This window comes from Capsicum annuum, chromosome 5 (assembly GCF_002878395.1).
Source record: "Capsicum annuum cultivar UCD-10X-F1 chromosome 5, UCD10Xv1.1, whole genome shotgun sequence".
NCBI lineage: Eukaryota > Viridiplantae > Streptophyta > Magnoliopsida > Solanales > Solanaceae > Capsicum > Capsicum annuum.
The window spans coordinates 85,446,348-85,473,832 of record NC_061115.1 but is presented as its reverse complement, the minus strand read 5'-3'; the positions used below and the strand labels follow the sequence as shown (position 1 = coordinate 85,473,832).

At 33.8% G+C, this 27,485-nt stretch overlaps 1 protein-coding gene and 1 long non-coding RNA gene across 2 annotated transcripts in view; one reads left to right on the top strand and one right to left on the bottom strand.

Moving 5' to 3' along the window:
• Positions 1 to 4,228: 4,228 nt before the first annotated feature.
• Positions 4,229 to 5,073, bottom strand: LOC107852076. The gene is made up of 3 exons (XM_016697123.2): positions 4,968 to 5,073; positions 4,552 to 4,824; positions 4,229 to 4,476 (listed from the first exon to the last, which is right to left on the bottom strand). Exons 1-3 carry the CDS (start codon positions 5,071 to 5,073, stop codon positions 4,229 to 4,231), a joined length of 627 nt encoding a protein of 208 aa, XP_016552609.2.
• A 257-nt stretch (positions 5,074 to 5,330) lies between these two features.
• The window catches only part of LOC107852082, a 27,944-nt gene continuing 5,789 nt past the window's right edge, over positions 5,331 to 27,485 (top strand). Inside the window, exons 1-14 of the long non-coding RNA XR_001669265.2 lie at positions 5,331 to 6,687; positions 6,761 to 6,876; positions 7,076 to 7,168; positions 7,282 to 7,344; positions 7,607 to 7,666; positions 8,664 to 8,761; positions 8,867 to 9,103; positions 10,884 to 13,027; positions 20,323 to 20,418; positions 21,878 to 21,923; positions 25,546 to 25,681; positions 25,755 to 25,872; positions 26,068 to 26,310; positions 26,596 to 26,736. This is a non-coding gene — a long non-coding RNA (uncharacterized LOC107852082). The remainder of the gene's footprint in view (positions 6,688 to 6,760; positions 6,877 to 7,075; positions 7,169 to 7,281; positions 7,345 to 7,606; positions 7,667 to 8,663; positions 8,762 to 8,866; positions 9,104 to 10,883; positions 13,028 to 20,322; positions 20,419 to 21,877; positions 21,924 to 25,545; positions 25,682 to 25,754; positions 25,873 to 26,067; positions 26,311 to 26,595; positions 26,737 to 27,485) is intronic.

Sequence of the window (27,485 nt, the reverse complement as noted above, 5' to 3'; positions counted from 1 at the left end):
CCCTCAAATGTTCAACCTTAACTTGCTGACAAACCATACACTTAATAATAAAATTTTCTATATATCTCTTTATATTATTCCACCAGTAGATTTCCTTCAAGTCATGATACATTTTAGTTAAACCCAAGTGAACTGTATATCTGGACTCACGAGCCTCAGTCAAAATCCTTTCCCACAGCCCATTATATTAGGAAGACACAACCTTCCATGATACCTCAGAATGCCATCTTCCCCAATCTCAAATGACATAACCTTTTATTTAACCACATCATCTTTAATCTGCGTAAGTATGAGATCCAAAGTCTATTTCTCCTTTACCTCAGCACAAGGAGATGATTTAACCACCCCCTGAACCACCACTCCTCCATCCCCAGAGTCCAAGAGACAAACCCTTAAGTAGCCAACCTGTGAATATCCTTTACTAACCCTATTTTCTCCTCATCAATGAGAAATATTCTTCCATAGACAACCTGCTAAGAGCATCGGCAACCACATTAACTTTACCTAGATGGAAGTGAAGGCTCATGTTATAATCTTTCAGCAATTCGAGCCACCGGCTTTGCCTGAGATTCAATTACTTCTGTATAAACACATTCTACAAGCTTTCATGGTCTGAATAAATATCCACATGCACCCCATACAGATAATGGCGCCAAATTTTCAAAGCAAAGACCACACCCGCCAACTCTAGATCATGAGTCAGGTAATTTCTCTCATGAACCTTAATCTGCCTAGAAGCACAGGCCACCATCTTACCATGTTGCATCAAGACACAACCCAGTCCCATACAGGACACATCACAATACACAACAAACTCATCAGTACCCTTGGGCAAGGTCAAGACTGATGCAAAAGCCAACTTATTCTTAAACTTCTCAAAACAACCCTCACAAGAATTAGACTACAAAAACTTAATCTTTTTCTGAGTCCACTTTGTCAGTGGAGTAGCAATAAATGAGAAACTCTCCATAAATCTTCTATAATACCCAGCCAAGAACAAGAAGCTCCTAATATTAGTTGGAGTCGTGGGTCTAGGCCACTTCTTAACTGCCTTAAATTTTTGTGGATCTACCTTGATCCCCTTACTAAAAACAACACGCACAAGAAAATTCACAACACTTACCAAAACTTACACTTAGAAAACTTTGCATACAATTTTAGTCCTTAAGAATCTGCAATACAATTTCGAGGTGATTGACATGATCCTCCTCACTCTTAGAATACACCAAGATGTCATCAATGAAGACTAGACACAAGTTGTCACTTGGCTTGATTATAGGCTAGATTATTCTCATTTATTATATATAGATATAAGAGTCAAACTTAGTTCATTTTCAAGTTCATTTCCACCATACTATAAAATAAATATGAAATAATCATTAAATAATTATTAATATACAAGTCCTAGTTCTAAAATGTCAAATGGCTAGTTCTCAAGATGCCACTTGACTTGATTATAGGCTCGACTATTATCCTTTATTACATATACATATATGAAAAAAATATGAAATAATCATTAAATAATTATTAATCTACAAAATAGCTTTTGCTGTAAAAATATCAAGTGGCTAGTATCTGAAACTGCCACTTGGCTTAATTATAAGCTAGACTCTATATATATATATATATCATTAAATTATTATTGATCTATAAAATTTCTTTTGTTGTAAAACTGTAAAGTAACTAGTTCGCAAGATGTGTTTGGCTTGATTATAGGCTAGAACATTCTCATTTGTTATATATATAGATATGAAATGAGTATGGAACAATCATTAAATAATTATTAATCTGCAAAATAATTTTTGTTGTAAAAATGTCAAGTAGCTAGTTCACAAAATGCCACTTGGCTTGATTATTGTCTAGACTACTCTTCTTTATTATATACTAGTATTCGTACCCGTGCGATGCACAAATAATTTTAAAATATTATTTTTAATATTTTCGTATAGGAATATCTCGTTTGTTGCATTATATTGCATTAAAAAGAAATTCAAACATGACATTATTTCTCAATGAGCCGCTTCTTTACATATATTATCGATGTGTAGATAATAGAAAGATAATCACATTATTATCTACTTGTCAATTTTTAAAATCAGTTATCTATAATATTTTATTCTCAATGTTATTTTGGTTCATTATTAATATATAGTAACATTTTATATGGTATACAATATTAATTTTTAATACGTTTATTTTCTGCAAACATTATAAATTGTTTATACTTTTTAGATGAGTAACTCAATTAGAAGATGTATCTTAATTATTGTAGACGTACTCTAAAAGCAAAATTTTCAAAATCAATATTTTTCTCGAAATGTATTTGAACATAAATTGTATAATTTTTTTAAAATAAATTTGTACATGTATAGTACCTTCATCTGAAATGCTGAGAAATTCAATTTTCATTTTTATATAAAATTCAATTTTCACCTACAATATTGAACTATATTTATTTAAATTTATATTTCATACTTTCCTTTTTAGTAAGTCACCAAAAAAAAATGACATTTATATATTAAGTGTAAATAACTATAAAATGATAATTTTACCCACTAAAAAAAAATTATAACCACACACATATGTATAATTATTTATATCATAAATTTAAAAGTCTTTTAATATGTATATCTATTTAAAATACAACAACAACAAACCCAGTGTATTCCCACATAGTGAGGTCTAGGGAGGGTAAGATGTACGCAGTCCATACCACTACCTCCGGAGAAGTAGCAAGGTTGTTTTCGATAGACCCCCGACTCAAGATAAGATAAGTAATTACAACCGTACAAAATGCATGGAACAAGATGGAAAGACATAAAAATGCCCCTACAATGGAAAATAAATAAAGAATAGTAGGCACTCGTAATACAGCATGCAACAAGGTAGCCTAACAAGAGTAATACACCAAACAGGTAATGCCCTACCCTACCTACCCAAATAGTCACTAGCCTTCTATCCTAATATGCGTCCTCCAGCTCTTCCTATCTAGGGTCATGTCCTCAGTAAGTTGTAACTGCTCCATGTCCCGCCTAATCACCTCTCTCCAATATTTCTTTGGCCTACCCCTGCACCGGTTGAAATCATCTAAAGCAAGCCTCTCATACCTAAGAAATGGTGCATTTGTGCCCCTCCTCATCACGTGTCCAAACCATCTCAAACGGACCTTCTGCATCTTGTCCTCTACCAAAGCCACTCTAACCCTCTCCCGAATAGTCTCATTCCAAACCCTATCCCCCTTAGTAAGACCACACATCTAACGTAACATCCGCATTTCCACCACCTTCAATTTTTGAATATGAGAGTTCTTAACTGGCCAACACTCCGCTTCATACAACATGGCTGGGCGGACTGCCATCCTGTAAAATTTGCTTTTAAGCTTGGGCGGCACCTTCTTATCACACAACACCCCCGAGGAGGGCTTCCACTTCATCCATCCCGCTCAAATCCGATGAGAGACATCCTCGTAAATATCACCATTCATGGACCCGAGGTACTTGAAACTATTCCTCTTACATACCACCTGAGAATCCAACCTTACTACCACCTCGTCCTGCTCCCCCGAGCCATTAAACATATATTCCAAATATTCGGTCTTGCTCCTACTCAACCTGAACCCTTTAGACTCAAGGGTCTGTCTCCACACCTCTAATTTATCATTCATACCTCCCTATATCTCATCAATCAAAAGCACATCAGCCGCAAAAATCATACACCAGGGCACCTCTCCTTTGATACGTCGCGTCAACACCTCCATAACCAAAGAAAACAAAAACGAGCTAAGAGTAGATCCCTAATGCAATCCTATCAGGATCGAAAAATGCTCTAAATCTCCTCCCGCTGTCCTCACCTGGGTCTTAGCTCCATCATACATGTCCTTAATTGCTCTAATATACGCCATCGGTACCCTACTCACCTCCAAACATCTCCAAAGGACTTCCCTAGAGACTTTGTCATATGCCTTCTCCAAGTCGATAAATACCATGTGCAGGTCCTTCTTCCTTTCCCTGTACTGTTTCACCAGTCTCCGCACTAGGTGAATTGCCTCTGTCGTAGAGCGCCCGAGCATAAATCTAAATTAGTTCTCCGAAATAGACACTAACCTCCTTAACCTCCACTTGACCACTCTCTCCTAAATCTTTATCATGTGACTCAATAACTTAATACCCCTATAGTTGTTGCAACTCTGAATGTCACCCTTATTCTTATACAGAGGGATCATAGTGCTCTATCTCCAAGCCTCAGGCATTTTTTCCTTCTTAAAAATATCGTTAAATAAATCCGTCAACCACTTTAAACCAGCCTCACCAGAAAACTTCCAAAAATCCACGGGGATCTCATCAGGTCCCGTAGCCCTACCCCTTCGCATCCTGCGAACAACCTCTCTGACCTTCTCCACTTTAAAACGTCTATAATAACTAAAATCACGACACTCTTCTGATTGCTCTAGCTCACATAACTCAATAACTCTCTCCCCTTCATCATTTTAGAGCCTATGAAAATACAACTGCCATATCTTCTTAATGTGACCATCTTCCACCAACACTTTACCATCTTCTCCCTTAATGTACTTCACCTGGTCTAGGTCATGGCCCTTCCTCTCTCTAGCCTTAGCCAGTCTAAACAACCTTTTTTCCCTTTCTTTCTCCTCTAACCCCGCATTCAAGCTCTCAAACGCTGCCGTCTTAGCAGCCGTAACTGCTAGCTTAGCCTCCTTCCTCACTAACTTGTTCTCCTCCCTAAACACCCGTTTCTCTTCTTCATCCTTACTCTCAATCAACTTTGTATATGCCCTCTTCTTAGTCTCTACTTTCTTCTTTACCTCTTTATTCCACCATCAATCCCCCTAATGGTGACCGGCCTGGCCCCTGGACGTACCCAACACTTCACTAGCAGTCTCCTTGATGCACCTATTTGCCCTATCCCACATACCATCTATGTCTCCCTACACTCCCACACCCCCATACCTTCCAACTTCTCCCCCGCATTCACTGATGTCAGGTCGCCCCACTTAATTCTCGATCGCCCCTCCTCACCCCTACTCTTCTTACCCTTCTTTATGCCCAAGTCCATCACCTATAGCCTATAGCTATTTAAAATGTTTCATATAAATTGAGACGAAGGGAATAAAAATTATAGGGAATAATTTATTAAAATTCAAATTTTTATATATGAAAATAAATTTGAAGATAAAAAATCTTAAACTCGTGGCTCAAACCTAAAATAAGCCCAAAATAAAAGAATATTTTGGTTTTTCTGTACTTTTTATTTTTATTTCTATATAAAATATAAAATTAAATAGGAAAGTAGTAATTAGTAAATGGCCCAAAGTATATTTTTTCTTCCTTCTAGAACATTCACTTGCTCATTTCAGTGACTACATTTTGATCTTTGGTTTCTCCGCTACATTTGTTTCTATCACAGTGGCTTCTGCAATTAGCATAGATTACTCATTTCTCCATCTGATTTGTTTCTCAATATTCATAGCTAATTTAGAGATTTTGTTGTCCTACAGTTAGGTTCTAGTATTTGGGTATTCTTCCTTTTTACTTATTTTTGTTGCTTGTAGTTGTAATTCTGTTTCTTGGAGCTTAAATACCTTAGCTTAATTATTTGTTGATCCTTTCTAGGTTCTGCTGTTTAATCTTAAAATCCCAATATTTTGTTGTTTTGCAATTCCAAGATTGTAACTTTATTACTTCTTGAAGTGTTTGAGTTTGTGGGAATTCTTACTTTTACTTGTTTTGTTACTTGTTAATTGTATTTATGTTTTCTTGATAATTTGATGTTTTTTAAGTGTATTTTCCTTGCTAGTAAAAAGTTTTTAACACTACTTTTCTTTCTTAAAAATTCCACCTTTTCTTGTTTTGCAATTTCAAGGTTGCGAGTTTTTATCATCTTGAGTTGTTTGGGTCTGTGGGAATTCCCCCTTTTCATGTGTTTTTGTTACTTGTTACTTGTAATTTTAGTTTCCTGATAATTTACTCTTGTTTCTTTTCCCTTTGTAATGGTCTAGTTCTTTGTATTTTACTCTTTCACTTCTTGGTATAATAATAAAGTTCTTAACTTTACTTATGTCCTTTTGATTAATTGATTTTTGTGGAGCCTTGTTGTAATTGGGTACTTGATTCTACGAGAATCTGTCATGAAAAATCTATTCAATCGCTACAGAATTTGTCTGAAAATCCCATTGATAATGCGCTAGAATTGAACTGCCACACTGGAAAAATACCAAAAAATTTCTTATACAGTTCAACTTTTTCTTGTAAAAATTGTAGAAATTAGCTGCTCATATTTGCAGTTGAACTTGTCAGTTTCATGCTGTCTAGTGACTGGTATTGAGATCTCTGGGAATAGTAATATGCTTAATGCTATTTCCAGGGAAAGTTGCAAAATGAGTTGTTGTAGTTTTCCTTAAGATCCATTTTTTTGGTAGGGCTCTCTTCAAATATATTAGACCTGATGTTCAGCATTTATATGCTATAAATTAAGTTAGGCGTTGTATAACTTGTATTCGTCATAAGTAATAACCATAATGTTTCGTCTTTAAAGTACTGGTTATGTCTCTGGCTATACTACTTACTGCTTTGTGGCACAGCTTTTTACAAATAGACATGAGCAGAGTTTATAATCTTTGATGAGTGCCACAATGCACGATGGGTTCATCCCTATGCTAGTATAAAGAAGGTACGCAGTTTGTGCTAAAAATTGAATTTTCTGTGCAATAGTTTGTGCTGATTGTTGATTATATTTTTTGAAGGGCAATTTCTTCACCTGGACATGTTACTCTGTCCAGCTTTGAAAATAATTAACCCATTTGGTTTTTTCACATATCCAAGCCAAATATAAAGAGTTCATTATGATGGAGTTCGGTATGTAAGTATGTTCGCTGAAATACGTTGATATATTGTCAAATACTATAAGTTTATGTTGAGTTATCACTTGGAAATACTTGCATGCTAGAAAAGAGAACCTGTAAATAATTACACATGTAAAAGTTATCAAAAACTTCTTGAGCATGACTTCGTATGGTCCTTGAACAATTCTTGTCTTAAAATGATTAATTTTCTTTCAGGAATTTTATCATCACCAGTTAAACAGTTAAACCGTGAGAGTGCACAACTTCCAAGAATATTTGGGATTCCTGCTTCCCTAATAAAGACTAAAGGTTGACGGGATTTGATCTTATACATTTGGGCATCTTCTGAGATGTTTCTACAGCATACTATTAACGAACTAGTTATCTTTCTCTGGATTCTCATTTTTATAGTTTGTATGCAGGTTCTAACACGGCAGATAGTTATTAGAAAGATTCATGACCTTGAGGATATTATGAATTCCAAGGTTTCTCAATTAATCTTCTCTCATTTATCTACTTTTTTCATACACTCTACTTAATGTAGTTCAGAGAAGAGAACAGTCCAAACATTAACCTTTTATCCTTGTTTTTCATCAGAACATTTCATGATTGACATAGGTTAATTTCTTGCTTAGAGTTGCACTTATTTCTTGGTGGCATATCATTTTTATAAGCTAAAAGTCCTAAACACACATTTAGATATGTATATTCATTTTCTCTTATTGTGATCTCCCTTTGCAAATGAAGGTATAAATGTGTAGCAGTAAATCTATTCTGGCGGAGTACATCTCATTTTCAAATCCAAAGGTAAAGATATATAAACATGTGGATATTCCTTGCACGTTGTTTCTTAGTTTAGCTTGTGACCTGAAAAGGTTGAAAGAAAAGGTAAACATCAATTCTTTACCTCATGACCTGGAAAGGTTGAAAGCAAACCTTTTATCCTGCCATGAAGCTATCTTCCTTTCTATTAATTATAAGTTAGCTTATGGTGCCTCTTTCCTTCTTCATAGTAGTTGTGTGCTATCAGAAAACTAAAAGAGCCTTGAATGAATACTGAGACTTCTAACTAAACTTTAATTTATCCTTAAAGTAGTGGTTGGAACAATCACGTTGTCTCTTGTTCAACATATTGGTCAGATATTTTTGCTCCTCCAATTTTAGTTATTTTAACTTCTTTATTATCGCAACTTAAATGTTCGATTTCAGACTCAAATTTGTCTGATATGAGTGATGGATCTTCTAGAAAAAGATTATCAAAACTCTATTCAGCTTTTTTATTTTGTTTGAGTGAGATTGGTGCTTGGCTGGCTTTTGAGTTAAATTTTATTCCTTGCTGGTAATAAAATAAAATAATATAATGGTTGTTTTTCATCATTTTTCTAACATAACTTTGTGTTGAATCAGGAAGTTCCGTTCTTGTCCTACGACAAAACTAACTTTTTTTCTTGGGGAGAATTAGATGTATATGCTCAGAATATTGTAAGAGATTTCAGTTCAGATTCATCTAAGATTTTCTCAGCTCGCTTACCTTCTGGTATCATAGTTAGCAACATCCATTTTCTTTTATCCTAGAGCTATAAAATTGTTTCTTGATTTCTTTCTACTATCTATCTGTCGCTTTCTTTTCCCTATAGACATAGGTCCACCTTGGTCAATTGGTAGTGATATTCAAGGTGATGTGGATGTTGGATATGTCTCATCCAAAGTTAATTGTCTTCTAGAGTCTCTTTTTTATTACAGGTGAGAGTGGTTAATTATTAAATATACTAATTAGTCAAAAGCTTTAATGTCATTCAATCAGAGCCACGTTTGAAGCTACTTTAGATTGGCTATGCTTGAATTTGCTAGGAAATGAGCTTCCTCTGAAGTTTTCAAGTGGTACTTTCCAATTGAATAAAGGTATTGATAAAAACAACCATGGTTAATTTTAAAAATCGATGATACTGAGGAGTTTTATGTTAGGACAAAAGAAGTTAAGTTCATGATCACATGCATTTTTTACAGGTTCTATTGGTATTATATCAACTGCTTGAGAAGATTGGGTTCCTTCAGTAGATTCATCAGTGGCAAAAGTCAAAGATGAGAGAATACCTAAAGTTTAAGTTGTGTCGAAGGGTTGAAGTGATAGTTAATCTCTACGTACAGTTGAACGTGCACAAGATGATTGGATCCATCAATATATGGAACAATATGAAGAGATACTTAAACAGTTCTGCTTCTTGCTTCTTGTTCGATTGACAGGTATAATAGGTTTTGTGGTGCAAGTACTGCATTGTATCTGATTTCAGCCTTCGGGAATTGTCTGTTTACAGTGAAAATAAAAGGTAACTAAGAAAGGTTCTTTGGTCACTTTGTAAATAACCTTGATGAGTGCAAATAAATCCTGTCAATAAAACTTGGATCATAATCTAAAGGTCTATAAATACAACGAAAACTTGGATCATAATCTAAAGGTCTATAAATACAACAAACCCCGCGTACAAAATACAGATAAAATCCATCTATTGAAATCTATTGAATTAGTTCCAAAAGCACATTGGATTTGTGAGTGCTAATTAAGTTGACTAATTTGAATTATGTTTAAGCTTATTAATTGAATAACATACCATCAGAAACTTTCAATTCTCAGTGATCTTGAATCGAATCAATATCATGAATAACAATATGTGAACTACCATAATCATAAGAATGATTCTTACTCCAGAAGGGCTATTATAGATCTCTTTTCCACATGTAAAGAAGCAGTCAAGTAGAGTTGAGAAATACAATATAATATAATATGAAGTTAACAACCATGCAAAATAAATAAAGCTATGAGAAAAAATTTCAAATAAAAGAAAACATAGGATTTATTATTGTTTAAATAGGGGGTGGGAGACTGGAATTGTTGTATTAGGTAGAGTAATCCTGTGGTCCATGAGGTTCAAACCACCCAGCCAAAAGACCTTTTTACCTTTTGGGGTTCTGTCCTATGTCCTTGCAGAGTTGGTCATTGTGCTAAATATGCAATGCACCTATGCATGATCTCCTGTATTCCCATAAGAATATCTCATCATGTGTTTATCCAGTTCTCCGATGTTTTTCTCCATGACTTCGATGCTAGGTAACTTATATTTTCTTTAAGAAGCTCTGCCAGCTATCGACAGCTTATTTTTGAGGTGTGCTCTCCTATTTCTGTAGCTCCCATGTGTTTAGCTAATATATGTTTCAGAGTAATCCATTCTATCCTGGTCATATAATATATACAAAAAAATCAATTTGTTTTCTGATGTCGCAACTTTTAATTTTTCAACATATCGTGTGACTGAGTTTTCTAGTTCTCATTGGAAATTATATTGCTTTGGTTATCCTGGAAAAAGTTGTTGTGAGGTAGAAAGAGTTAATTATTGGCCGACTTCATCTTTTAGTTATCCTAGTTTGCAGCCTGAGAATCGTTTAATTAGGCTATCTTTTAACTTAGCATGGTGCTTTGTAAGTTGAACTGTGCACCATATTTGCCACTGCAACACTAATCTCGCTTTTTAGAAAAGTGGATTATTGTACCATGTACTTTCTGATCGTAGCTAGCAGTTGTAGTAAATATACATTTGTTTAATGACTCTAATCTTGAAGCATCACAACAATAATCTAGCTTCTACATAGTACTCTTTGAAAAGTTTCAAGATAATCATAATTGTATACTTACAATGTTCAACTCAACAATGCCATTACAGAAACGTATATTCAAATAGAACCTTTGGTATACTAAGAGTTGCTTTAGTTATTGAGTGCCAAAAAATTATATAAAATAGTTATTGTAGCAAAAAATCATCAACAACTGATAAATTAAAATACGATCAGAGAATTATAAACTTACTTATAAATTGTTGAAAAATTATCAATATATTCCATCCATAATAAATATCAACGTTGAGAATAGAAAAGTTTACATCCCACAGAATGTATTTTATTCAAGTCTCCTAAATGACCTGCGACTCATGTTATTTTGTATTTTTTTATGACTCTTTTTCTCTTACTGCAGGAGAGTTGTGCACTGGGATCTTCATTAACGTCTATCACAGACGATCCACTCTCAGGGCTGCTTCTTTTTGCAGGGGTATTTGAAGCACAGTTTACTTTATTCTCAGCTACAGAATCTTAAAATTTTAGTAAAAAGAAATTTGTCAAAATCAGGTTTCTTTATGAACTTTAACAAATGAGTAATACATCTTCATAGAAGTGTGACAAAATCACCATTAAATCATCGTCTCTAGGTGCGAGTTGTTCATGATTGAAATCTGGGTATTGTGAAAGAAAAATAATAATGTGAACAACAATCTATATTCAAAGTCAGTTTATTGTAACATAAACCAAAAAATTTCTATTTTTCTGAAAGTAATGTATGTGAACATAGAGTGCATGTTTCTTCACTCAGATGGGGACGATATTGTGTGATGAGATCCTTATCATCACTAAATTTAAGAACAGTGTAAACTTCATCATAATGCTCTATATTGTCTTTCTTGACGACCACTTTAAACATGACCTCACTATCCAAAATGTTATCCAACTCCAATGGATATGAAGATACAACAACATTAAAAAATAAAATAGATATTAGAAAAGATGAAACAAATATATTTGTAGTACCCCAAAAATCAAAACCAATGTTAGCGCCATGCATAGTACATTATTGTTCTTTGATAGTTTTATGAGTTAGTTAGAGGTATATTAAGGCCCCAAATAATTTCCATCTATTAGACGAATCAAAATAATTCTTACAAATTATAATTTTGATAAGAATATTGATTTAGGGACTGTTTGGTTTTTTTCCATAGCCCTAAATCCAACCAAACACAGGGTTTAAGTCCCAATAGAGCATTATTTACTCATTACTTCACAAATTACTCAAATAAAAGTAGCCCTCTTTCAATAACAAAAATCCTAGCCTTCAAAATTCAAGATCAAATCTTAAGAATTCACCATCAATTCTCACGAATTCATCAATCCAGGCATGTTAAGTGTTCATTCATGGGTCCCTTTCACCCATGGAATCTAAGTATCCAAATTTAAATTTAACGTTTTGATCTTTACAAGTTACCATGATTTTATATTGTGATTTTAATCATGAATCTCCATGAATCTTTACTTCATACCATGCTTACATAAAATTGTTGTTTTTTAACAAACCCCATACGTTTTAATGTTGTTATTCACTATTTTAAATCATGATTAAGTGTTATTGATATCAAAATCATGCTATTACTCAAAGTTTTATACTATTCCTATGATTAGATTAAACTATGAATACAAAGTATTTGATGAAATGCCTACTAGAGTGAATTCTGAATAAATGCTTTCATGTTATGTCTCTAAAGTTTAATCCTATTTTACTATTACTGCTATCTAGTCCTGGGGCTACAAATACCTGAAACTATAGTTGTTTACTTAGTCTCAGTATCTTTAGAATTTTTTAAGAATATGTTATGAGCATTATCAGTTCAGTCAGTTATCATAATTGGATAATCTCAGAATGGTTCAGTACTCCGAGTCAGTTCAGTTAGGAGTAGGATTTAGCACCAAGCGAACCCAGGGATGGGGGCTCACCTGCCAGTTGAGGGTGCGACCTTTAGCAGTAGTCCCTGTGTTTTAAAATTATGTAGCCAACGTAGGTTGAGATGTTAACCTGTCAGTTGAGGGTTGATATCATTAGGGGCCTGCCAGACGATGGTGACCCTTAGCCATGATCACAGATTGGACTCCAAATTTCCTCATTGGGGCATGTCAGTTAGATTATAGCTCCCACAGTCTCAGTCCAATCATCAGTTCAGTGATTTAGTTTTAGATTTGCTTGACCATAGTATACTGATATCAATTATTCGATTATCAATATTCAGCATTTCAAATGTTAGATTATATTCAGAATATATATTTTATGCTTGGTTTTGCATCTTCAGCACTTACAGTTTTTATGTATTTTATTCAGTATGTTATGCTATATTTACTGAGTCAGTTATTATTCATGCATATGAAACCATGCATATCAACCTACATTATTTAGAATACCAGTACATTTAAAGTACTAATCACATACTCTTTTTTTGCGCTATGATGTATCATATCATAGGTTCGGACGCTCATTCCTGGATCGCACATAGTCCTTCTAGATTATCAGCCATAGCAGTGGTGAGTCCTCATATTTTGAGGACAAATTATATTTACTTTTATGTTTTCAGTTTAGTTGTTAGTTGGAGTTAGTTGAGGATTGTCTCATCAATTCTCATTCAGTCAGTTTAGAGGCTTTCGGACATTTCAGGCAGTTAGTTAGTTCTCAAATTTCAGTTGTTATTGTTAGTTGTTTTATCAGTATTATTAGTTTTATTTATAGATTTATCATATTTATTACTTAAAACCTTATGGCATTCTTTAGTTAAATTCCGCATATGACCTTTTGTTATCAGTTTTACTCAGTGCTTAGAGCAGGTACCAGCTCATGGGTTAGCTTGGGGTCTCTTGGGACTGTAAGCACCATGTGGCACCCAAGGTGTACTCTCGGGGCATTACAAATTTGGTATCAGAGCCTAGGGTTTTAAAGTGTCCTAAGAAGTCTGAAAGCCGCGTCAAGTAGAGTCTTGTGCATGGGTGTGAAGCGCGCCACACTTATGGACAAGAGGCTATGAGGTGTTTTAGGAAAAGTTCCCTTCTTTTAGTGTCCATGTCATGTGACTGAGCATGAGCTCATGTTAAACTCTATGTCTACTCTATTCTCCTTTCTATTTACAAAACATGCCTCCCAAAAAGACAAACGGAAGAAGAAACATAAACCAACCATCACTTTTCGCCCGTTTAGGAAGATCCCCTAAATGAGTATGTTTCTCATGTGGAGTTCAGAGCTGTATTTACTACTCTAGCTCACTCTGTAGCAGCTCAAAATGCTTATCCAGCCTCTGGTTCGACCAACCCAGTGGCCAATACTGCCGCAACTAGGATTCGGGACTTTACCCGAATGAATCCTCCTCTATTTTTGAGATCCAACTCTGAAGAGGATCCGTAAGAATTCTTAGACATAGTACAAAAGGTAACAGATATTATGGGGTAACTGCTAGTGAGAGTACTGAGTTTGCTGCCTATTAGTTGCAAGATGTGGCTCATATCTAGTTTAAGTAGTGGAAGGTAGATAGAGGAAGATGCAGAGCCTATAGAATGGGAAGAGTTTTCTACTACCTTCTTAGATATGTTCTTTCCATTGGAATTGAGAGAAGCCAAGGTATTAGAGTTTATTAACTTGAGGCAGGGAAATATGAGTGTGAAGGAGTATTCCCTCAAGTTTACTCAGTTACCTAGGTATGCTCCTCATGTGGTAGCTGGTAGCAGGTCTAAGATGAGTAAGTTTGTGTCTAGAGTATCTGATAGTGCGGCCAAGGAGTTTAGGACCACAATGTTGATTAAGGATATAGACTTATCTAGGCTTATGATCCATGCTCAACAAATTGAGGAGCAGAAGAATAAGGAGAAAGAGAGAAAGAACAAGAGGTCTAGGATGGGTAGCTTTAATTTGAATCAGCCAAGGTCAAAAGGTAGTGACCGTCCTTAGTTTCGCTAGAAATCTTCAGTCCCAGCACCATCTTCAGCTAGTGCCTCAGTACCCAAATTCAGAAATGATAATAGGGATAAGACGTCAGGATCTAAGTCCCAAGGTAGTGTTAACAGTGGTCGTGCGAATCTTCTTTGCTAGAAATATGGTAGAAACCATTAGGGTATATGTAGAGTCGGTAGTGATGTATGTTTTGGGTGTGGCAAGCCAGGCTACCGAATTATGGATTGTCCAAAGAGTGGTCACCAGGGTTAGTCTAGTCATCCCCTAGTTCCAGCCGGCCACCCGACTCGGCGGGGTGCCGCTTCCAGTGCTACCAGTGGTCACCATCCAAAAAGATTATATGCCTTGTTCTAACAGGATCAGGAAAATTCTCTTGATGTGGTTACTGGTACGTTATAGGTCTTTCATTTACATGTTTATACTTTATTAGACCTTAGAGCTTTTCTTTCTTTTGTAACCCCTTATATAGCCATCAACTTCAGAGTAGATCCCAAAATCCTAGCAGAGCCTTTTTTTAGTGTCTACCCTAGTAGGTGTCTCCATTGTAGCCAGGTAGGTATACAGGAACTGTCCAGTCACAATATCTCAAAAAGTCACTTCAGTTGAACTAGTTGAGTTAGAGATGACGGATTTTAACATCATTCTCGGCATGGCTCCACTTATGTTATGCTTCAGTTGATTGTAGAAATAGAGTAGTTCATTTTTAGTTTCCCAATGAACCAGTCCTTGAATGAAGGGGCAGTACTACAACGCTTAGGGGTCAGCTTATTTCGTACCTTAAAGCGAGGAAGATGATATGTAAGGGGTGTATCTATCATCTTGTCCGAGTCAAAGACTCTAATTCTGAGACTCCTAACCTTGAGTCAGTTTTAGTGGTGAGGGAATTTCCAAATGTGTTCCCTGAAGATCTTCCCAGAGTTCCTCCCGAAAGGAAAATTAACTTCAGAATAAACCTTCTAGATACTCAGCCTATCTTTATTTCGCCATACATAATGGCTCTAGCCGAACACAAAGAGTTGAAAGAATAGTTTAAAAATCTCCTAGATAAGGGATTCATTAGGCCCAGCATTTCCCCGTAGGGCGTACCAGTCCTATTCGTGAGTAAGAAAGATAGTTCTCTTAGAATATGTATTGACTACCGTCAGTTGAACAAAGTCACCATAAAAACAAATACCCACTTCTTAGAATTGATGACTTCTTCGACCAACTTCAGAGTGCCAGTTATTTTTCTAATATAGACCTCAGATCTGGATATCATCATCTTAGAGTCAGAGAATGTGACATTCTGAAAATAGCTTTCAGAACTCGATATGGTCACTTTGTAGTCATGTCCTTTGGTTTCAAGAATACCTCAGCAGCCTTCATGGACTTGATGAATCGTGTGTTCAAGCAATACTTGGACATGTTCATCACAGTCTTCATTGATGACATTCTTGTCTACTCCCTTAACGAAAATGATCATGCAGACCACCTCAGAATAGTATTACGGACTCTTAGAGCCCATCAGTTGTTCGCTAAATTTAGTAAGTGCGAACTTTGGCTAAGATTAATAGCTTTCCATATTATTTTCGGTGATGGAATTAGAATCGATTCTCAAAAGACCGAGGTGGTGAGAAACTGGCCCAGACCCATCTCTACATTAGATATAAGGAGTTTCTTGGGTTTGACTAGCTATTACTGATGGTTTATTGAAGGATTTTCATCTATTGCACCCCCCATGTCCAGATTGACTCAGAAGAAAGTTAAGTTTCAATGGTCAGATTCTTATAAAAAGAGTTTTCAGGAGTTGAAGACGCGACTCACTACAACCCCAATTTTGGTATTTCCAGATGGTTCAAATGGGTTTGTTGTGTACTGTAATACTTCCAGAGTTGGATTGGGATGTGTTTTGATGCAGAGGGGTAAGGTTGTGGCCTATGCCTCTAGACAGCTTAAGCCCTATGAAAAATATTACCCTACCCATAATCTTGAGTTAGCAGTTGTTGTGTTTGCCTTAAAGATTTGGAGGCACTGCTTGTATATGGTGCATGTTGATGTGTTCACAGATCATAAAAGCTTGCAGTATGTATTCTCACAGAAGGATTTGAATCTGCTTCAAAGGAGGTAGTTAAAATTATTGAAAGATTATGATATGAGTGTTTTGTACCATCCAAGCAAGGCCCATGTAATGGCAGATGTCCTAAGTAGAATGTGTATGGGTAGTGTTGCTCATGTTGAAAGTGATAAGAAGAAGTTAGTTAGATAAGTTCATCAACTTTCCAGATTAGGTGTTCATTTGGTTGATTTAATTGAGGGTAGTGTTTGGGTTCAGAATAGTTCGAAAGCTTCTTTGATTGCCGAAGTGAAAGAAAAGAAAGATAGGGATCCTAGTCTAGTGAAACTGAAGGACTCAATCAGAGATCATAAAGTAGAGGTTTTCTCCCAAGGGGAAGATGGGGTGTTGCGTTGCTAGGGTAGATTGTGTGTTCTGTGTGTTGATGAGTTAAGACAGAGAATTCTTGCAGAAGCACATGGTGCGTATTACTCATTCATCCAGGGGCCACAAAGATGTACCGCAATTTGTGGGAAATCTAAGTGCTCCACTTGTCAGCAGGTTAAGATTGAACATCAGAATCCTAGTGGAAGGAAGTGAACATATATTTGGTGACAGGCTTGCCTCGTACTCGTCACCAGCATGATTCAATTTGGGTCATTGTGGATAGGATGACCAAATCAGCCCATTTCTTGCCAGTCCATACTTTCTTTTCAGCCAAGGACTATGCCAAGCTCTATCTTAGAGAGTTGGTTAGGTTGCATGGTGTTTCGTTATCTATCATCTCAGATAGAGGTACTCAATTTACCACTTACTTTTGGAAATCTTTTCAAAAGTGTCTTGGTACTCAAGCTTACCTCAGTACAACCTCCCACCCTCAAACAGATGATCAGATAAAAAGGACCATTTAGACCCTTGAGGATATATTGAGAGCATGTGTAGTTGACTTTAAGGGCAGTTGGGATGATCACTTGCCTTTAATTGAATTCGCATATAATAATAACTATTATTTCAGTATTCAGATGACTCCGCTTAAGGCTCTATATGAAAAGAGATGTAGATCTCCAATTGGTTGGTTTGAAGTATGAGAAACCGCGGTAATAGGGTCTGACTTGGTGTTTGATGCTTTTGAGAAAGTACATTTGATCGAGTAAAGGCTTAAGTCAGCCCAGAGCAGATAGAAATCATATGCAGACATGATAAATAAAGATATTAAGTTTGAGGAATTTTATATATTTAAAAATCTCTCCCATGAAGGGAGTGAAGAGGTTTGGTAAGAAGGGGAAACTTAGTCCCCGGTATGTTGGCCCTTATAAGATTTTAAGCCATTTTAGAAAGGTGGCTTATGAGATTGAGTTGCCTACAGACTTAGAATCAGTGCACCCAGTATATTATATCTCTTTGTTGAAGAAGTGTATTAGTGACCCAGCTACAGTTGTTCCCTTAGAAAGCATAGATGTTCAGAACAGCCTTTTCTACGAGGAAATTCCAGTCAAAATTCTTGATCGACAAGTTCGTAGAACAAAAAAGTTTCCCTAGACAAAGTTCTTTGGCAGAATCATTCTATTGAAAGAGCCACTTGGGAAGTAGAATTAGATATGCGGATCAAGTACCCTCATCTTTTCTCTGCAAACTCAGACTCAACTTAAGGTAACAATCTTCTTAGAATCTCTCTTTTCCATGCGCAGTTTCAACTGCATATCATTCGCATGTCAGTCATGCATTCACAGAACTAGTTCAATCATGTTATCATGTTTTTATCACGTATATTCAACATGTAATCTCAGTTTCTCACTGTTTTCAGCTTAACTAGTCTCATTCGAGGATGTGTGATCCCAAGGGTGAGATATTGTAATACCCTAAAAATCCAAACCAATGTTAGCGCCATGTTTCAAGCTCATTTATAGTACATTATCATTCTTTGATAGTTTTATGAGTTAGATTGAGGTATATTACGACCCCATATATCTCCCAGCTATTAGACGAATCAAAATAATCCTTATCGATTGAAATTTTGATAAGAATGTTACTTTAGTCAACTTCAAGCGAGAATATCTTTTATTATACTCATAATTTCCATCTTTAGACCCACCAAGTTGTAGGAAATTGAATTATCTTTTCAATGATATAAATTTCGCCCAAATTTGATACTCAAGTGAGAAGTTATGACACTTTTAGTGCAAAACAGTAGCCCAATGCGATAAAGCCGCATCAAGGTGATGGCCAATTTCACACTCATCATTTTCCAGTGTGTCACCATTATTTGCACCGTGTCGCGCCAAGGGTCCATTTCGTAATTGTCCATTTTCCATAGGGGCACTGTGTCGTGCCAAGGTCCCAATTTGCAGTTGTCCGTTCCAGAGGTGCAACGCAATGGCACTGCATTGCGCCATTAGGGAAAATGGGGATTGTCAGCTTTCACGTGGCTCGACGCGATTGCACCGCGTCACACTGGGTGTCAAAATTGGGATTTTCATTTTTCACAATTTAAATTCCAGGGACTATTTGGTCTTTTCCCATAGCTCCAAATCCGTCCAAACAGGGGATTTAAGTCCCAATAGAACATTATTTGCTCATTATTTCACAAATTACTCAAATTAAAGTAGCCCTCTTTCAATAACAAAAATCCTAGCCTTCAAAATTTAAGATCAAATCTCAAGAATTCACCATCAATTCTCACGAATTCATTAATCCAGGCATGTTAAGTGTTCATTCATGGGTCCCTTTCACCCACGGAGTCCAAGTATCCAAATTTAAATTTAAAGTTGTGATCTTTACAAGTTATCATGATTTTAAATTGTGATTTTAAGCATGAATCTCCATGAATCTTGACTTTATACCATGCTTACATGAAATTATTGTTGTTTATCAAACCCTACATATTTTAATATTATTATTCACTATTTTAAATCATGATTAAGTGTTATTGATGTCAAAATTATGCTATTACTCTAAGTTTTATACTATTCCCATGATTAACTTAAACTATGAATACCAAGTGTTTGATGAAATATTAATAAATGTTTTCATATTATGTCCCCAAAGTTTTGTACTATTTTACTATTAATGCTATCGAGTCCTGGGGGTTATGAATACCTGAAACCATAGTTGTTTACTTATTCTCAGTATCTTCAGACTAGTTTCAGAATATGTTCTGAGCATTATCACTTCAGTCATTTATCATAATCAGATAATCTCATAATAGTTCAGTACTTCGAGTAGTTTAGTTGGGAGTAGGATTTAGCACTGAGCGAACCTAAGGATGTGGGCTCACTTACCAGTTGAGGGTACAACCTTTAGTAGCAGTCCCTGCTTTCCAAAACTATCTAGCCTGCATAGGTTGAGATGTTAACCTGTCAGTCGAAGGTTGATCTTATTAGGGCCCTACTAGATGAGGGTGTCCCTTAGTCCTTTAGGACAATACTTTAGTAGATCCACACAGGTAGTGTTTGCACTCGTGGCATAGTGATGACACCCTTCTAACTAGGGTCATAGGTTGGATCCCAAATTTGCTCATTGGGGCATGTCGGTTAGATTATAACTCCCACAGTTTTATTCCAGTCATTAGTTTAGTGATTCAGTTTCAGATTTGCTTGACCACAGCATACAGATATCAGTATTCAGTATTTTAGATTTCAGATTATATTCAGAATATGTTTTATGTTTGGTCATGCATTTTCAACACTTACAGTTTCCATGTATTCTATTCAGTATGTCATGCTATATATATTCAGTCAGTTATTATTCATGCATATGAAACCATGCATATCAGCCTACCTTATTTAGCATACCAATACATTCAAAGCACTGATCGCATACTCTTTTCTTGCGCTATGATGTATCATATCATAGGTTCGGACACTCGATTCTAAGATCGTGCATAGACCTTCAAGATTACTCGATTCTAGGATCGTGCATAGACCTTCAAGATTATCATTCGTAGCAGTGGTGAGTTCTCATATTTTGAGGACAAATTATATTTACTTTCATGTTTTCAGTTTGGTAGTTAGTTGGAGTTAGTTGGGGCCAGTTTTGTCAACTCTCATTCAGTCAGTTTAGAGGCTTTCAAAAAGTTTGTCAGTTCTTAGATTTCAGTTGTTATTGTCAGATGTTTTATCAGTATTATCAGTTTTGTTTATAGATTTTATCAGATTTATTACTTAAAACCTTATGGCATTTCTAGTTAAATTTTGTATATGACCTTTTGCTATTAGGTTTACTCAGTGCTTTCATCAGGTACCAACTCATGGGTTAGCTTGTGGTCCCTTAGGACTGTAAACACCATGTGGCACCCAAGGGTATACTCTCGGGGTATTACAATATTTAAATATGATTGTATTATTTTTTGCTTTAAGTAATCCATTCACTAATTTAGTGGCAGTCTTCCCTATAAGTTTCATAGCTTGTTGGTCCTAAATCAATAAAGTAATAAAGCCAAACTCTGCAAGATCTGTTATTTTAAAGAATAATTTATACCTGCAAGGGATGTTTGAGCAAAAAATTCATTTTTTTGTAATTATAATTTACTTTAACCATGATTTTTCTAAACCCTGTGAATTGCAAGACTCTCAAGACTTTCGCATATTTTACAGTAAAATTTACTGTCAAATTCATCAATCTTCCTATAGCAATACTTATAACTCAGGTATGACCATTTTTATCAAGGTTTATATGTTATCTGGTTGCAGCAATGTAGAAGGTCCCTTTCTATATTTATTAAAAAATAGCATGGTTAAAAAAATATCCACTTGTAAAACTATAATTTAATATTGAACTAAATGTATAGTGTTACTCACATCCATGAACTCAATTAACTGCTTGATAGTTTTAATTACAACCGCTCCAGAAGCCAACTCATTCAAAATAGAATAGCTATGTTGAGAGGATAATTGACTAATCCTCTTGAATTTTTCTCTACGCACATCTTTCATTCTACATGTATTGAAGTTTGTTAAAATATCTATCATATAATAAATTCTCTAGGTTACTAAAAAAATAGAGATGAAGGATATAGGAGTATATAAAAACCTGAAAATAAAATCTGCAACTTCAGGCAGTTCGAATTACTCCATAGTTTTGAAGCCGTCCAAAAATTATGTACAAAGAATTTTTCTACATTTGTGTCTATATATAAAATCAAATGCGGATAGATACACTTTACATAAAATTTTAAAATGTACATTGTTAGTTGAAAATCGTTAAATTTGTGTGCCAATGTGAGTTGCATAACCACAATGACAGGCTTATTAGTAGATCTGTCCAAGTGTAGATGAATTTGTTCAATAAATTCTGCACAGAAAGTACCTTTAATTATGTTATTCCTTCATTAAAAATACACAATTTAATCATATAAAAATGAAAAAATTTGAAATATAATCATGAAATTTTTTGGGTTTGAAATTTGCAGTTATCTTCAAAGACGTGTGACCAATGACAACTGATTTACATATGAGGTATGAGTTAAGATATAACATGTATCCTTTTTCTTTAGTTAAAATTCTAAGAAAACAAAACTCTCCCTAAAGTCTCTTAAGGAAGCTAGCAGACGGGAGAAGATAAATGTTTAAAAGGCAAGAACATGCAATAATAACAAACTGATTCCCATAGAATTTATGTCAATTTTTCAAGATTAACCTTTCACGTGTAACTTAATTTCATCTATTTTAGGTTGCTGATATTTCTAATGTCAAACTATCCCCGATTGCATTGATATTTTCAAACTAAAATAATGTGTTGCTATTACATGGATTTGATATATTTTTTCCTGAGACAAAAAGATTCCAGTTGAACCATATGATTTGTTTATCAAAGTAGGTTTAATGATGCTATTTCATAGAAAATGTATAATTTAATCATATTAAAATAAGAAAAACTTGAAATATATCAAGTTGACTGGAGAATATGAATGTTTAAAGGTAAGAATACCCAATAATAATATACTGATTTTCATAGACTCTGTGTCAATTTTTCAAAGCTGATTTTCACGTATAAATTAATCAAAATTTTAGGTTGATGATATTTTTAATGTCAAACTATCCCTAGTTGCATTGATATTTTCAATCTAGAATAGTGTGTTGCTATTACATGAATTTTCTATATTTTTTCCCATGATAAAAAGATTTCAGTTGAACCATATGATTTATTTATGAAAGTAGGTTTAATTATGTTATTACTTCATAGAAAATACATAATTTAATAATATCAAAAATGAAAAAAATTAAAATATATCATTGAGTATAATTATATATACAATATTACTCATAATCCTGGAATTCCACATTCATAAAAGCATTGGACTTATCACCTTGTTTGTATTCTTGAACAGGTCCATAAGCAACGATCTCTCCTATATCTATAATACTAGTGATAATGGCCGCCTTCGCGCGGTTAGAAATAACAGAAGTAAATTTATATTAATAATACATATTGTCGGAGATTAAAATAAATAAAATTATTTATTTTTATCTTACACCTGTGATAATTAATTATATATAGTTAATTAAATTACAAATTCTTCCTTGTATTTATGTATTTTGTTGGATAATAGAATTTTTGTTTCTCTATAATTTTCTTTTATATATTTAAATGAAATAAAGATGAGATAAGAATTTAAAAAAATTATGATCATTGTACACAAATTAAAAGAAAAAATTTTAGTTTTTGTTTTGTACTTCATAATTAGTTATGTCAACTATTATTTCATAATTATATTTTAGTGATAGTTCTAGTGATCTATAGTTTAAAGAATTTGATATTATAAAAATTAGCATTTCTTCGAGTTTGAAAGTTCTATCTTAGCAAGAAAGATAGCAAGTTCTATTTCATTAAGAAAGGAGCTATAAATAACAAATATTGTTATCTTTCAACCTTTCATTGTTGATTGTAGCTCACGTAAGAAGGACATCCCTTCCCCCGCTCATTTGAGAAGTTTAGAAAAGTTAGATAATGTTAAAAAAATACTTTAAAAATTGTGCAATATTTAGAAGAAAACATAACAATGCCATTAGTAGCTATCTACTTCTCTTTCATCCTCTTCCATAGTTACAAAGTTGGGTCTATGTGTTTTATGCACCACGTCCATGGAACTAATGAAATAAACTACATAAAACTTTAAAAAAGACAAAGCACTCTATGTGACATAAAAGGATATCAACACAAATAAAGTCTCCCCTTTTAATGAAAGGATATCTAACTTCATGTACATCATTCCTTTTATTAAAGATATAAAATAAAATAAAAAGAAAGAAAGTAAACAAAAGAGAAAAAAGAAATAACACACCATGAGATCCCAAAATTATATGAAAATATACTGAAATATAAATAGGCAGGACAAATGAATTGTGCACTTAATTATGAGTGATTAATTATATTTAAAAAAAAAAAACTATTTTGGCATACTATATAAATGAGTATTGATACTATGTGGATGAAACGATGATATAATTAGATTTTATTGAACATAGTAGATAACTCTTTTAGATTATATTTAATTAGTCTTTAGACACGTACATTGTACGTGTGTTTCACGTAGTAAATTTTTATAGATTCATAAAAACGATTAAAATTTTAAAAAAATATGTGTGCAATGAGAAATGCAATGCACCAACTATAAATAAATCTTTATAAGTATGATAAAAAGCATCAAAAAAGGGGTGTATTTGAATGTTTAAAATTAATTCATAATTTTAACCAACAAATGTAAATTATGAACTTTATTTAGTTATTAGCAAACCTTCAATAAAGTAAAAAATGACAAATTTGAGCCAAAATGAAAATATAGATTTACTGCAATTAAAAATTTATAAGAACTTAAATTAAAGAAGTTTAATGAGAAAAAAATAAAAGAAAATAACACAAAAGGAACCAAAAAAGGATAAAGGGGTCGAGCAGTTAAGAGACTTAGCACACATTGAACTTGTATTAAAAAACTGAAAGAGTAAACAAATCTTTATATGATAAATAACAATTGTTTCATTATAATTGATATTTATATTCATTATATTTTAAAACTTTATGACTTTAAATGTAAAAAAAATAAATGTACTAGAAAATATAACCATTTTTGTAGCAGCCTAAAGACACATATGACCATTTGAATAGATTAATATTTATAATTTTTCATCCAAATTTATATTAGTTTCATTAAATACTTTATTTAATATTTAGTCTAATATGATATGATTACTATCTATATTTAATTCGTATTTTATGATATTTTAATTTAACATAGGAGTAAAATAAAAATCTAACTTTACACTTTAAAACTTACATCATTAATTGACAATAAAAGTAAAGAAAACACCATTCTAAATTCAACATTTAAGAAAGAGAAGTAAAAAATATAATAGAAAAAAAATATAAATCAATGATAAAAATAAAGAAATCCTAGCTTTGAAGAGTGTCATCTCATCTTCCACTTTCTCTTTAATTGAGCAATGAATGTGGACAAAAATTTATTGATCATTAAAGAATTATTCTTTTTGATCTTTTTTCACTATTTTTCTTCTTTTCATTATTCACTCTAATTCTCTTGATTTTTTATTTTTATTTTTAATTTAAAACTCAATTTTTACATTTAAAATTTCTAATCGAACATTTTTTCTCTTAAAGAGTAAAAAACAAATCTGCCATGTTGTGAGACTTTTGTCAGGTTATTTTGGCAATAGATTCTTTATACAAATGAATTATATGTATTTTGGCAATCCCATAATTCCTATTGATAATGAGCAAGAATTGAATTGCCACACTGGAAAAACACCAAAAAATTTCTTTTACAGTCAAACTTTTTCTAGTAACAATTATAGAATTACCTATAGATATTTTCAGTTGAAGTTGTCAGTTTCATGTTGTCTAGTGACTGGTATTGGTATCTCGTGGAATAGTAATATGCTTAATGCAACTTTCTAGGGAAAGTTACAAATGAGCTATTGTGGTTTTCCTTATGATCCATTTTTTGGCAGGGCTCTCTTCAAATATATTAGACCTGATGTTCAGCATTTATATGGTAGGAATTAAGTTAGGCGTTGTATTACTTGTATTCGTCATAAGTAATAACCAAAATGTTTCGTCTTTCAGGTACTGGTTATGTCTCCGGCTATAATACTTACTGCTTTGAGGCACAACTTTTTACAAATAGACGTGCACAAAGTTTATAATCTTTGATGAGTGCTGCAATGCACTATGGGTTCATCCCTTTGCCAGTATAATGAGGGTACGCAGTTTGTACGAAAGATTGAATTTTCTGTGCAACAGTTTGTGCTGATTGTTGATTATATTTTCTGAAGGGCAATTTCTTCACCTGGACATATTACTCTGTCCATCTTCAAAAATAATTAACACATTTGGTCATCACATAACCAAAGCAAATATGAAGAGGTCATTATGATGGAGTTCGGTATATAAGTATGTTCACTGAAATGAGTTGATATATTGTCAAATACAATAAGTTTATGTTGAGTTATCACTTGGAAATACTTACATGCTAGAAAAGAGAACTTGTATATAATTACACACGAAATAGTTATCAAAAACTGCTTGAGCATGACTTAGTATGGTGCTTGAACGATTCTTGTCTTAAAAGGATTAATTTTCTTTCAGGAATTTTATCATCACCAGTTAACCCATGAGCGTGCACAACTTTCAAGAATATTTGGGATGCCCGCTTCCCTAACAAAGACTAAAGGTTAACGGGATTTGATCTTATAGCTTTGGGCATCTTCTGAGATGTTTCTACATCATACTATTTATAAACTGGTTATCTTTTTATGGATTCTTATGTTCATACTTTTTATGAAAATTATAGCTCAACAGATAGTTATTGGAAAGATTCGTGACCTCGAGGTATTATGAATTCCAATATTTTAAAATTAATTTTCTCTCATTTGTCTACTTCCGTCATACACTCTACTTAAATATAGTTTAGAGAAGAGAACTGTCCAAGAATTAACCTTTTATCTTTTGGATGTTTGTTATCAGAACATTTCATGATTGACATAGTTTAATTTCATGCTTAGAGTTGCACTTATTTCTTGGTGACATATCATTTTTATAAGCAGAAAGTGATAAACACACATTTAGATATGTATATTCAGTTTCTCTTATTGTGATCTCCCTTTGCAAATGAAGGTATAAATGTGTAGCAGTGAATATATTCTGGCAGAGTACATCTCATTTTCAAATCCACAGCTAAAGATATATAAACATGTGGATATTCCTTGCACGTTGTTTCCTAGTTTAGCTCGTGACATGAAAAGGTTGAAAGAAAAGGTAAACATCAATTCTTTACCTCATGACCTGGAAAGGTCGAAAGCAAACCTTTTATCTTGCCATGAAGATTTTTTTCTTTCTATTAATTATCAGTTAGCTTATAGTGCCACTTTCCTTATTTGTAGTAGTTGTGTGCAATCAGAATAACTGAAAGTGCCTTGAAAGAATATTCTTCTAACTAAACTTTAATTTATCCTTAAAATAGTGGTTGGAACAATCATATTGTGTCTTGTTCAACATATTGGTCAGACATTTTTTCTCCTCCAATTTTAGTTGTTTTAACTTCTCTTATTATTGCAGCATGAATGTTCGATTTTAAGACTCAAATCTGTCTGACATGATTGCTGGATCTTCAAGAAGAAGATTATCAAAACTCTATTCGGCTTTCTTATTTTGTTTGAGTGAGATGGGTGCTTGGCTGGATTTTGAGTTAAATTTTGTTCCTTGCTAGTATAAAAATAAAATAATATAATGTTTGTTCTTCATCATTTTTCCACCATAACTTTGTGTTGAATCAGGCAACTGAGTTCTTTTCCGTGATGAAACTAACTTCTTTTCTTGGGGAGAATTAGATGTATGTGTTCAGAATATTGTAAGAGATTTCAATTCAGATTCATCTAAGATTTTCTTGGCTCGCTGACCTTCTGGTATCGTAGTTAGCAACATCTATTTTCTTTTATCCTTGAGCTGTAAAATTGTTTCTTGATTTCTTTTTTCTATCTGTGTGTCACTTTCTCTTCCCTGTAAAC

Bases quoted from the DNA above. Each gene is read 5' to 3' on its own strand.
- LOC107852076 (XM_016697123.2), bottom strand. From the start codon at position 5,073: ATGGACTTGGGCATAAAGAAGGGTAAGAAGAGTAGGGGTGAGGAGGGG. The intron at 4,825-4,967 runs GTATGGGGGTGT...GGTGGAATAAAG, and splicing joins TGCGGGGGAGAAGTTGGAAG to AGGTAAAGAAGAAAGTAGAG. The intron at 4,477-4,551 runs GTAAAGTGTTGG...AAAATGATGAAG, and splicing joins GTACATTAAGGGAGAAGATG to GGGAGAGAGTTATTGAGTTA.